Source organism: Eretmochelys imbricata, chromosome 9, assembly GCF_965152235.1.
Source record: "Eretmochelys imbricata isolate rEreImb1 chromosome 9, rEreImb1.hap1, whole genome shotgun sequence".
Lineage (NCBI taxonomy): Eukaryota > Metazoa > Chordata > Testudines > Cheloniidae > Eretmochelys > Eretmochelys imbricata.
This window is the reverse complement of record NC_135580.1, coordinates 55417086-55429427: the sequence shown is the minus strand read 5'-3', so window position 1 is coordinate 55429427 and position 12342 is coordinate 55417086. Positions and strand designations below refer to the sequence as shown.

Here is a 12342-nt window from a genome sequence, read left to right as displayed (position 1 = left end):
TCTGCATGGGGGGAGGGTCATCACAGTTAATTCATTTTACAGGTTTTTAATGATAGCAGGCCCTTAATTATGTCAGGTGCCTATCTCCTTAGAATACTGATCTTGCCACTGTGCTCGGGTTATGGCTTTGAAGTATAGAGCTCTGCCTTCCCCCATTTTTGCACAGCTAGCTTTTCTGTAAGTTACAGCATGGCTGTGTAATAGAAGTAGATATAATGCATTTTGGTGCAGAGGTGAGCCAAAGTGTTTAAAAGCAGTTTTAGAGCAGAGTCAGTTTGGTCAGTTTCTTGTTTCCACTTAGGAAAAATTCAGCTGTCCTCTGGGTGTTTCCACTCCTGCTAGCCAGATCAAAATACTGAGCTAGCTCTGGTTGGTGGCATCCTGGATGGCTAAGCCCCGCATTTTGTTTCTGTAGTTTCTGTCAGGAAGGGAACAACGTTTGAACAGAGGAGTAGATATCCACCTGGAATCTCAGTGCTCCAGCCCCCATAGTGTACAGTGTTTCTTGCTATGTTCAGTTAGGGAATGTCTGGACTTGCTCTGCTAGTGCTTAATAAATAGAAGCCCTAGAAGCCACATTTTTCTGTTTCACATTTTCATCATTTGGAACTTTTCACTATCTGAGCCCTTGAATGAAGGCTTTGGCTGCAGGACTGAGAAGTAGCTGGACATGAAATCAAGCTAGAATCCAATATAGAGGCTTCTTGGATGGTGCTTTTCCAACCCTTGAATATAACCTTTCAGAGGCTGTATTAGTCAGGTTTGTGGTTCCCATCTGTGCCTACTCATGCCAGAATGAACTGCCTTTGTACGCCAAGGAGCTCAGGCATCCTATGAAGTGTGGCCTACTACTGTCTTCAAAGTGAGACATTACAGACTAGCTTGCGTATGCAGAATGTGGTGCGATTCTTTTCAAGTTACTAGACTCTCCCTTTGAACCAAATGGAGACATTTACAAAGCATTTTGCTCCCAGAAGAAAAAGTTGCTCCAGCTGCTGTTGTTTCTTCCTCAGGAGGGAAAGGGAGCAACCTAATTCTATAGGACTTTACCTTTGTTGAGCCCACTACTGAACTGGACAGCAGTGCATTGGTAAAGGTCTGCTCATGATCTCTAACTCCCTTCCTCATCGAAGCCTCCAGTTTTCCCATTTAATACTCTTTTAATTTGCCCCTACATCCCTCCTGATGGAGAGAACTGAGTGAGGTATGAAGCCCACCTTAAAGAATTATTTTTTTATTAATTGCAGGGTTCCAGTTCCTAAATGCTGTATGCATCTTTCTGACCCTATTTAGTGCCCTAAATAAGGGTATTAAAGTTAGCACAGATGTAGTATCACTTGTTAAGTCCAGGAATGTTGCAGATAGTTTGTCCTACTCTAACTAGGTATTTATATGGCTTCTGGCACAATAGTATATGAATGCCTCTCTATCACCCTTCTGAGATAGGGGAAAAATTACTCCCATGTTATGGATGGGGCAGGGGCGATTGAGGCACCAACAGATAGACTTATCTGAGGTCACACAGAGACTCTGTGGCAGAGCTGAGAAGTTATTTCCAGAGGCCCAGTCCAGTGTCTTAACCCCATGACCATCCTTTGGTGACACATGGCCCCTGTTAGAGCAGCTGTCTTTCCCTGGGGTGGTGGGAAGTAGGCACTTCAATGAAAAACACTGCTTTTCCACTTCACAATTGCAATTTTGGGGAAGTTGGGAGTCCTCAGTGCTGCTTGCCTTGGTTGCATGATGTGAGTTGGGAGCAGTGTGCTGAAAAAGGTCTGATCCCTTATTTTGAGAGTAAAGATGCTGCTGCTGCTGCAGTAACTTCCTCTGAACCTCCAGGCTCTGCTTGCAGGAGCAAAGGAGAGCTGAAGCTTTCACATCTGGGATAGGGGAATTGTGGCTGCATGGTATGCTTCTCCCTTCCTCTGACACCCCCACTGGAATTCAGCCAGGATCCAAATGTGGGATGGAATGATAACACTGAATGGCATGTTTGTATCCCTCCCCCTTGCCAACTGTGGTTCAAAGCACTGCTGCATACTGTCTACAGTGATATGCATGAAGTCTCTGTGCTATGGAAGCCATCCTGCTTTCCAGTGGGTGTATTTTGGGCAGCAGTGCCCAGCTGTCAAGAGACCACAGTTAACCCTGCAGGGGTTTGGCTGCAGTGGGGGGGCATGAAGCCTCTGTGGTAGGTGGCACTGAGATCTGAGCAGGTCTTATGTTTATAGCTTGAACCATGCAGCCTCTTCTGTGGGAGTCAGACTGCCTCCCAGTGGAGACACGAGAGGAAACCTGCTGAAGTGAGGCTTAGAGCATTTCCACCCCTACATGAGAATGTCCTGCCTAGGAAAGATTGGTGCCCTTAGACTGGAGAACTCAAGCTTTGCCTTGTCAGGCAAGAGCTGGCTTTAAGGGAACAATATTAAAGCAACAATATTAAAGGGGAACCTATGAAGCTATCCTTGAGGCCAAAACTGCAGCAATGTGCTGAAGGGACAAGTCACGAGGGAGTGAGGTTTGCAGTGAGTAAGGCATTCCTGTGATGCTCTGTAGACAAGAGAGAGCCAATAGGTGGCATTTCCATGGATCCTCTAAACGGGCAAGGTATGTTAAAGCCTGTCGAGTTGAATTCTGGTTACACATTACCAGGGGGCGAGGTCTTGTGGTGGATATTGCTGAAGAATAACTGTGCTTGGAGTAGGGAACAGAGAAGGCTCAGCAAGGCTTCACACTGAAGAAGCTTATACGGTGTCATTCTTTCTAGCTAGATTCTATCAGGCTGGTAACCGCACAGCCTAACTGCCCCCTGGTTCTTGGTAACCCCTCATGAGCGGTGTCTGTCTGGGTTATGTTCTTACTAATGAAGCTTTGCTGGGAGTGTTCGTGTGTGTGCTTCACAGATGAATGATAATCTCATTGAGAGTTGGAGCGACCTGGATGAGCTGAAGGGAGCCAAGAATTTGGAAACTGTATATCTGGAGAGAAACCCCCTGCAGAAGGATCCTCAGTACCGGCGCAAAATCATGCTGGCTCTTCCTTCTGTCCGGCAGATTGATGCCACGTTTGTCCGATTCTGAACTTCCTGCCTACCCTCTCTCCTTCCTTCCTTGGAGAAATGTCCCAGTTGGGTTTTTTATCCACTTACCACTACCCAAGTCTTCAGTACACTGGCACAGAGAAAACAGCCAATAAAAAGCACTGAGTACCAGATCTTGTGTATAATGCACTCTCTCTCGTTGTTTTTGAAAAATTATGATGATGATGATTATTATTATTATTATTATTAATAAATCTTAACACGTGATATTTCCTGGTTGTACCAGTGTTTATTTGTATTGGGTATTTCGTCAGCAAGCTTCTGTGTTCAGTCTAAGCCAGCAGCTGTCTCTCGTGTGTCAGAATTAAGTAACCATGTTGGTAAACAGGAGTGAAAAGTCTTCAAGTCAGTAACACCCCCGTGAATAGAGCTTCAGTTTTTGTAGTGGGGCAGATGGGGGTGATAATCCTTTAAAGGCACTGAACTGTGTTAACACTCCTACCCTTGTCCAGAGTTTCTATCTTTTCTGATCCTTTTTAAGATAAGCACTCATCGATTTAGAATATTGCTTAAAAACCTGCGTTTAAAAAATTCTCAATATAAAACAAAAGACTGAGCTAAGTAGGATGTGTGCGCGAGCAGATGGATGAACTGCCAGTCCACACACTGCTATGGTGATGGGAAGTGATAACTGTTACATGCTGCCACTGTAAGTAGTTGGTTGGGGAAGGAGCTATAGGCTAGGGTGGGAGGGACTATGAATTTGACTTTTGAATCTAAGGAGGCCTAAATCTGTGCCTTACATTATTTCCCCCACATTAGTGACTTAAATTTGCCTCAGGAATTCCTCAGAATTAGCCATAACAAAATATAGCTTTCAGTGTATGTGGCAACTCCCTGCTATGCTGAGGCAGAGGCATTCAGAGATCCGAGAGAAGGGTAGTCTGCTTTAAAGTAAAGGCATCTTCAACATTCATCCTACTTTGATTTTTATACCATATCCACTTTTGTGGTATTGGAGCCCCATCATTTGCTAAAGCTAGGACAAGGAGTTGAATTCAGAGTGCACTGTATTCTGTTTTGTATTGTGTACATACCATTCTGTTTTTGTTTGGCCTGGTTGGGATTTTACCATTAAACTTTTCCATTGTTTGTATAATGCACTTTTCAGTAAGAAAATGTTTTCCAGATTCTGCATTCTCCTTAGCACACTCAGAATGTAAATCCTCATATTCTAAACTTCACACGTTAACCAATCCTAGAAGAAGTCTTGGCAGCACAGTTACCCATCAGGAAGTCTTCTAGGTGACATCAAATAATGGGATCCAGTGGACCCATTGCTTCAAGCAAAGTTGTGAAGCATCCAGCAAGAACAAAGTTGCAGAGTTCCTGATGCCATGTTCTCCAGTATGCCAGCCAAGCAAAAATATCTCCTCCACTCCTTTGGTTTTGAGGTAGTCTACTCTGTGGCACAGAACTGCACTGTCCTTGTTAATTTTGGTGAATGTAGCATTATACCCTAATGCAGAACCCTCCGAATCACATGGAGCTATAACTCCCAAATCTGGCAGTTTCCTACTGCTTCCACTTTCCTTTCCAAAGCAGAAATGTCATCCAAATGTGTATGAATAAGAGAGAAACTCTGGAGCAAAGGATTTCAGTTCAACTGGTGCTGATTCCTGGGTGACTTCCTGAGTCAGTCTCAAAGGTGTGGGTATAGCCTTCCTTCTCTGACATTCAGGACTTCAGATGGATTCTTAACGCCGATTCTTCAGTCTGGGTATTTCTGCCAGGCTGCTACAAAAATGCTGAAGGTGACAGAGCCTGATGTAATCTAAGAATCGTAGAAATGAGGGGCTGAAAAGGACTTAGAAGTCGTCAAGTCCAGCCCCGTGTGCTGAGGCAGGACCACATATACCTAGACCATCCCTGACAGGTGTTTGTCAAATCTGTTCTTAAAAACCTCCAGTGATGGGGATTCCACAACCTCTGTTGGAAGCCTGTTCCAGAGCTTAACTACCCTTAGAGTTGGAAAGGTTTTCGTCATATATAACCTAAATCTCCATTGCTGCAGATTAAGCCCGTTACTACTTGTCCTACCTTCAGTGGACATGGAGAACAATTGATCCCTGTCCTCTTTATAACCACCCTTTACACATCTGAAGATATCATAGAATATCAGGGTTGGAAGGGACCTCAGGAGGTCATCTAGTCCAACCCCCTGCTCAAAGAAGGACCAATCCCCAATTTTTGCCCCAGATCCCTAAATGGCCCCCTCAAGGATTGAACTCTCAACCCTGGGTTTAGCAGGCCAATGCTCAAACCACTGAGCTATCCTTCCCCCCAAAGCCAGTTCCTCCTATCAGCACTCCTGCCCCTCCAATCTTCTTTTCTCAAAACTAAACATGCCTATTTTAAAAAACTTTTTCTGATAGGCCAGATTTAGTAAACCTTTTATTGTTTGTGCTGCTCTCTGGACACACTCCGGTTTGTCCACTTCTTTCCCAAAGTGTGTCACCCAGAATTGGACACAATACTCAGCGGAAGGAAACTTCAAAGAAGAGTCTAGAGTAAGAAGGTGCTCTCCATAAGTGAATCATACCCAGTATTGGACTGTAAAGGCAGGATAGGGAATTTCTCTACCTCTGGTAGAGTTCACCCCACTCTTTGGATATTGCTGAACCATTCCTGCCAGAGAGGTCTCTTCTCCCTTGTGCCTAAAGATACTTCAAATAAGCAGGTATTGTCAAAACCTTTTTCCACCAGAGCGTACCACCTCTGAGAGCTTTATTCCTATAGTCTGCCTCTGTCCTTTCTCTGCAAACTATTGTTTGAGCTGTTGCTCAATGCTGTTGCTTAGAGTCATCACATGAGTAATATTTATGGTTTGTCCATGTGGACCTGAAAAGTAGGTGACATTGTTCCTTTAAAAGTGTCTCCTTTCTGATTACTTTAGAACCCAGGAAACACAAAATTGTTTGTTTGTCGGAAACTGGATGGTAAATCCTGCTAGTTTAAAAATTATGGGGCCCAAATACAGAGCAGCCATCACTCACCAGGATTTCAGGGAACACAGTGCTGTTCTGCGCTGACCCTCAGTGAACCTTCTATTAGCTGCCACACAATCTTTTCATTAGCAAAGTTGAGCAAGCTTGTCATAGACTGTGCATAGGAGCTCCCTTTTGTTGACACCATACTCAAAGGAATCCTGCCATATGGCTTGCCCGTAATGATGATGGACATGAAGTGGCAGGAGTGCTGGTGGTGGTCTGTAGATGAGACCGGTTCTTGCCCCAAGAGATTTACAGTTGAATCAACATGACACAACAGGGATTGCCAGTAAACAAAGGATGGGGAGCTAGAAGGATGAGGGTTACCATGGTGAAAATAATGAAGTATGTTAATTGTAACACACACTCTGTTAGTTCCTCTTACTCTTAAAATGTGAAATCTAACTAGAATGGGGTTTCTCAATGTAGGGGTCACAAACAGGGTAGAGGTTATGACCACCACACCCTTCCCACTGCCTGAATAGAAGGGGGTTCTGGCTAGGTCCCAAGTAGGTGGGGGAGGTCCCAGAATGGAAAATGTTGAGAACCACTAATCTAGATAAATGAGTTTGTTGGGGCAGGGACTCTCTCTTACTGTGTTTGTGCAGTACCCCACACAATGGCCTTGGTTCTGACTGCATTGTTGTAATCTATTTGTATCCTCTAAAAAAATAATAGTGCCTCTGCACTGGCCTATTGGGTGACTTCAGGCAAGCCTCTTGCCTCTCTCTGGCCTTGTCAACACTGGTTCTCCGCTTGTAAGGTTCTCCCTCCTCTTCCTGTGCCAGTATATATTTATGCCTGTATCTAATTTTCACTCAATGCATCTGAAGAAGTGGGGTTTTGTACCCACGAAAGCTTATGCCCAAATAAATCTGTTAGTCTTTAAGGTGCCACCAGACTCCTCGTTGCTTTTGCCTCTCTGTTCAGCTTCTCCAGCTGGATAATGATCTGACCTTTGTAAACCACTGGAGAGCTACGGAAGGAAAGAGTTATAGAAGAGCCAGGTATTATTTATTACTGTCTTCTTTTGCTATCTAGACACTTGTACATCTCTCACCATCATGGTATCTGAGCATCTTGCAAACAACCAGGTATTTCATCACAGGTTCCTTTACCCATCCAGAGGAGTGTTTGATGTTTTCAGTCTCTTGGGTAGTTGTCACCAGTAGCGAGAACTTACCAAACCAGAGCCGACTTGCGCCTCATTTTCAACTCTGCAACCCCACTGATCTTATGCACAAGCTTTTAAATGGTCACTGAAGCCAATAGGGCTGCATGAGTGTCCCTGGAGGGCACAATTTGACCCAAACTGGTTTTCACTTAACCAGAAACTGGATTTTCTGGTTTTGGTGGGGTTTATTTTTAAACAGGGCCCGTGAGTTAAAAATCCAAAGCAGAAGTACAGTCATACCCCAGGTGAGTGAAGAGTTAACTGAATATGTGAGTCAGACAGTGAGCTCTGTACTACTTGCTCCAAGCTGCTTTCAGTTTCTTGATCAGCAAGGTAAGAATTTGGTGACATTCTGCATCTGTCAATATTTGCACTCAGAAAGCATCATGAATCACATCCTGGTTCCTATTAAATACAGAGACGTGGCTTTGTCATTCACATACACCTATGTTTACCCTATTGCACTGGACATCGATTTAGTAAATTTAACTTCTTCAAGTCTTACTGTGAAACCTGTTAGTTACCATATATTAATGTATTGTGCAATACATGTAAAAAATATTTATATAACATCTCTCTCCAGTAAAATTCAGTGAAGTAGACACAGCCTGAGGCAGGTCAGTGTGGAAATAGAATTTGTGCTAATCGGTGCAAGGCACAGGCTGTGAGAAATGCATTATACATGGGAATGACCTGTTCTGCAATATACTTGTGACTGAATTCTGACTGTGTGGATATATCTTTAACAATGCTTTTATCTAACCAATCCCTTCAGTATTTGTAATGCATTTCTCTTGTGGGCTTCATGCACACAGCATTGATAAAGAAAACCAGTAAGAATGGTAAGTATTTTTAATATCAAAGCCCCAGTTGTTCTAAGCCCAGAAGGGGAAATAATTCATTGTGCACAGTCACTCCTGTGATTTTCCTCTGCTGAGGCTGCAAACAAGTATGCTGATTGTGGTGGTGGCTCTCTTTAACAGAACCCATTGCGATATGGGCTGAGACCAGTAGCTCCCATCCCAAAAGCAACTGAACAACTATTATTTGTATTGCAGTAGCCCCACTGGGCTGTACAAACACAGAACAAAAAAGTGCGTGCCTTGTACAGCTTGTGATCTAAGCCAAGAAGCAACAGGTGGAGACAGATAGTTGAGGGAGCACAAGTGGACAGTGAGACAATGCTGGTCACAGCACACTGTTCATTTTTTTTTTATTTTATTTTATTTTGGTAGGCATCACGGCAGAGGAGAGTTTTAAGGTGGGATATGAAAGGGTGATAATGAGGTAACTTTGCAGAGATTTATAGGAAGCTCTTCCCATGTATGAGGAGCCACAGGAAAGTGCTTGTTTGGAAAAAGTGAGAGAAAGTATGAAGTTGCGTGTATGAAAACGTAACATTGTATTTGTTTAACATTTACAGTAATAACTGGCTAATACTAACTTGAAGAGGATTTGAACCCGTGAAATGAGATGCATGGTTCTCTGTCCCTTTAGCAGACCCGCATAGCCGTCCAATTTCATGATTGTAAGTGGTATTCATTGGCACCTTCTAATGGTCTCAGTGGCCAGCTGTGAATGGCTGTGGAGACTGAGCGCACCTTTCCAGGATGAATGGTGAAGTACATTCGTGGAGCAACATGAGGACGCTCCTGTTTATGCCCTATCTGCTTTGAGCGGAAAGAGATTTAGTGCTTAGCATTCTTGAGCCATAACATCACTTCAAGATAAGCTTTAAACTCCTCTTGGAGATTTGGGATTTTTAATTGATGAGGGGCTTGTAGCATTGCAATGCTATGCAAACTGTTCACAGACACTGCTGTGGTCTGTTGCAGGAGAGGACAGGACTTGAGGTTCGCCCACCATTGTCCAGTCCTAAGTCAGGCCGAAAACTGCAGGGCAGCTTTATGATATGCCTACATGAGGACAAGGGTGAGAGTACTAGGTTCATTTTCACATGTGAACAGAATGAAGATGTTCAACTCCTATTCCCAGCAGCTAGATGCCCCATTATGTCATTCCACACTGCTCCCCATCAATCAACATGCATTGTCTCCATCTTTGTTAAGAACTCACTGCAAGCATATGTCTCACTCCTACAGTACCATCCACCTGAGAATATCAACAAATGGAGATAATTCCCCTCTTCAAAACTCACTCCTTCCATGTAGCCTTCTGAAACTAACCTTCCACTCCTATCTCAAATTATACTAGCTTATATTACAAATTATAAGAGGCTCTAACAAGCCATGTAGACTCCAAAAAGCATATCTTAATTTTACCATCCTCATCCCTTCCCATAAGCCACCTGTTCCCCTGCTCTTTGGGCTGTGTCCAGTGAAGGTGAGGACCTGGCTTTTTCACTCCTCTGTAAGTCACTATACATACCTGTGGTACTGCATAGTTATGAATAAAGTGCTGAAGCTTGTGGTATTTCACAATCTGAAAATAGACAAGGTGATATCCTTGACAAGTCGTGAGATCTGTTGGCATAGCCATAAATGGATATGATGATTCTCTGATTGCCTGAAGACTATTCCCCTGTCATACACTGTATCTAGACTTGCTGTGTTCATTTCAAAGGCCATTTTAACTTTTAAGTAGAGCCCCTTAATGCAGTGGGAATTCATTCTGGGGTGGTGGTGGGGTGCACCAAGGCAACAGCAGACTTAGGAATCCCTGAGGATGTAATTCTGTCTGTGCCGTGCTGCCAGGGAGTCAATAAGGGACAGCCAGAACTTGTCACAGGGGCCTTGCACGGATGGCTTTAACCTCCCCTAGCCCCCCCCAAGGTCCACGCAGATCTCAGGGGAACTGTACGTTCTGGAGACTGCATCCCCTGCTCATTTCCTAGTGAGACGCAAATCCTCCTTCCCTAGTAAAGTGATCTGGTGAAAATGCTCCAAAATCAAGTTCCTCAAGTTTTCCTGGACCCTCCTGTGTTCCTTTTCTGCAGAAGAAGGCAATCTGGATCTATGGACATAATACTGCTTCAGTTAAAGGTGATTGAGGTGACACCAGTTGATTTTACCAAGAGCAGGCTTGGACTTGCAAAAGCGTCCCCACTCTGATTTGTGAGAGACTAATTCAAATTGTGCTTTGATGATTTCAGTGTCAATTAGTTCCCCTAATGATGTTTCATCTTCCCCCGCATTATGATATCACAGATGACAACATCAGAACTTGCCAGTAGGACAGCAGGAGGAGGTAAGGTTCTGATTGCACTGAGAAGGGTGGAAGGCTGGGCTTGTGGTTAAGACACTGGACTGGGACTCGAGCTGCATTTAATCCCAGCTCTGTCAGATTTACTGTTTTGAGTCTGGACAAGCCACTTAGTCTCTCTGTGACTCAGTCCCTATCTGTAAAATGAGAATAAGAACACTGCCCTGCCTCACATGGGTGTATTGAGGTGCTGATAGTACACCGTAGAACTGGCCTAAACCCTTCATGTCTAACTCCCTTCTTGGGGTGCTGATCTCTGTTCTTGCCAGTGGAAGTTGTCTCAGTGTGAATGGGGGAATCTATCACTCAGCTGGGCTGCTCCTGGATTCTTGCATTTCACAGGGTTTGCCTCATATGCTCTATTCTTTGGCAACTAGAAATCTCAGCTGTCTAGTAACTCCCACACCTGCAAACTATGATCTTTCTCAGTGCTTCCATGCTGGCTCCTTTTATCGTAGTTGTCACATTTCAGTAAAGACCTGAGGAGAAGTTGATTTGGGATGATATCAGCCTTTTTTGTCCCATCCTCTCAAAATAGAATTAATAATAATGAATAAATTGTGTCTTCCTAATTAGCCCTTTCCCACTATTTTTATTATTACATGTATTGCGGTAGCACCCAAGAAGCTGAGGCTCACGGTGGTGCTGCACAGTGATGCTCTTGACACTCATGCAGGCTAGAGAAGCACAACACTTCCAGTGACTTGAAATCTTTAACCTGGCCAAGACACACACAGCCAGATCAGCTTGAGGGCAGAAATACTAGGGTTGTTCCTCATTTCCTTCTGGTATTGGCTCTTTAAATTTTTCTCATCAAAGCTTTATTAAAATATGGCTATGCTAATTTGTGCAGGGACATGCAAATCCACACCCCCATCGCAAACAAAGGCAGGTCCTGCTAGAGGCAATAAGCAGGAAAGTGATTATAAACCTGCTGCCTCCACTGCTTTATCTCCATTTCTTGGTCTTACGCACACTCACTGGCTGGTGTTTCCCAAGACAGAAAGCTGCCATAAACCGATGTTTAAAAGCAACCAAGTGGAGATGAAGTGAGACCACTTCCCTGTCTCTAGAAATTCCAGGGGAGGCGGAGGGAAAGCGGAGCTTTGGACAATAACCTAGAAGGACCCTTTATGGTCTTGCTTGCACTTGGAATGCAGCAGGATTACTTCAGTGCAAACAGTCAGCATGGAGCTAATGGCTGGAGTCTGCACACTGGCTAGGAGGGCTGTCCAGCTGCAGTAACCCCCAGTATCAGGTACAGTAGAAGGACAGGACTTCATGAAAGCACAGAGGCTGTTCCTGTTCTTGCTGACTGCCTCTCTCTCTAAGGCTGGGGCAGGAATCCTGCTTCTTGGAGGGATCAGTGTATGCTGCAACAGAGAGGCTAAAAGAATGTGCATGGTACTGGGCACTAGGAACTTGGGAGTGCTGATTTGGCTCTGTTACTGGTTTGCTGTGTGGCCAATCCCTGCAACTCTTTCTTAGAGCTGGGGAGCTTAACATGGGGTTAATACCTCACAGTTGTGCGGATTAACTGTTAGTTTTACTGCTTGGGCAGGGGTTACTGTGAGACTGCTCTGAAATAACTATAGCATAGTGAACTATACTGGGAATGTGTCATTCCATTACTACTAATTTAATCAACTCATAAAAGACATACGTACACCTTGGCTTCACACACAGCCAGCATGGTTGAGGAGTGGCTGAATGTAGAGCTGACTGCAAGTAGGAACTTTCAAGGGAACATTTTGCCCCTAAACTGTAGGCAGTTGCAAATTGCCAGGGGAAAATATTTCCTGAAAATCTTCATATATTTTACCAGAGGTCCATCTCCTTTACTCATAGGATTTTAC

General features: G+C 44.1%; 1 protein-coding gene across 3 annotated transcripts in view; it reads left to right on the top strand.

The window, feature by feature from the left end:
• Positions 1–12342, top strand: part of PPP1R7 (protein phosphatase 1 regulatory subunit 7) — a 41382-nt gene that overhangs the window by 25776 nt on the left and 3264 nt on the right. For 2 of the 3 annotated variants that reach the window (XM_077825623.1, XM_077825625.1), the window contains one exon: positions 2904–3309. The exons of the other annotated variant lie outside the window; for it this stretch is intronic. In XM_077825623.1, coding sequence (XP_077681749.1) covers positions 2904–3080 — 177 coding nt within the window. In that variant the 3' untranslated portion in view covers positions 3081–3309. Of the gene's footprint in view, positions 1–2903; positions 3310–12342 lie in introns of those variants that run through there. 3 annotated transcript variants of the gene reach the window in all.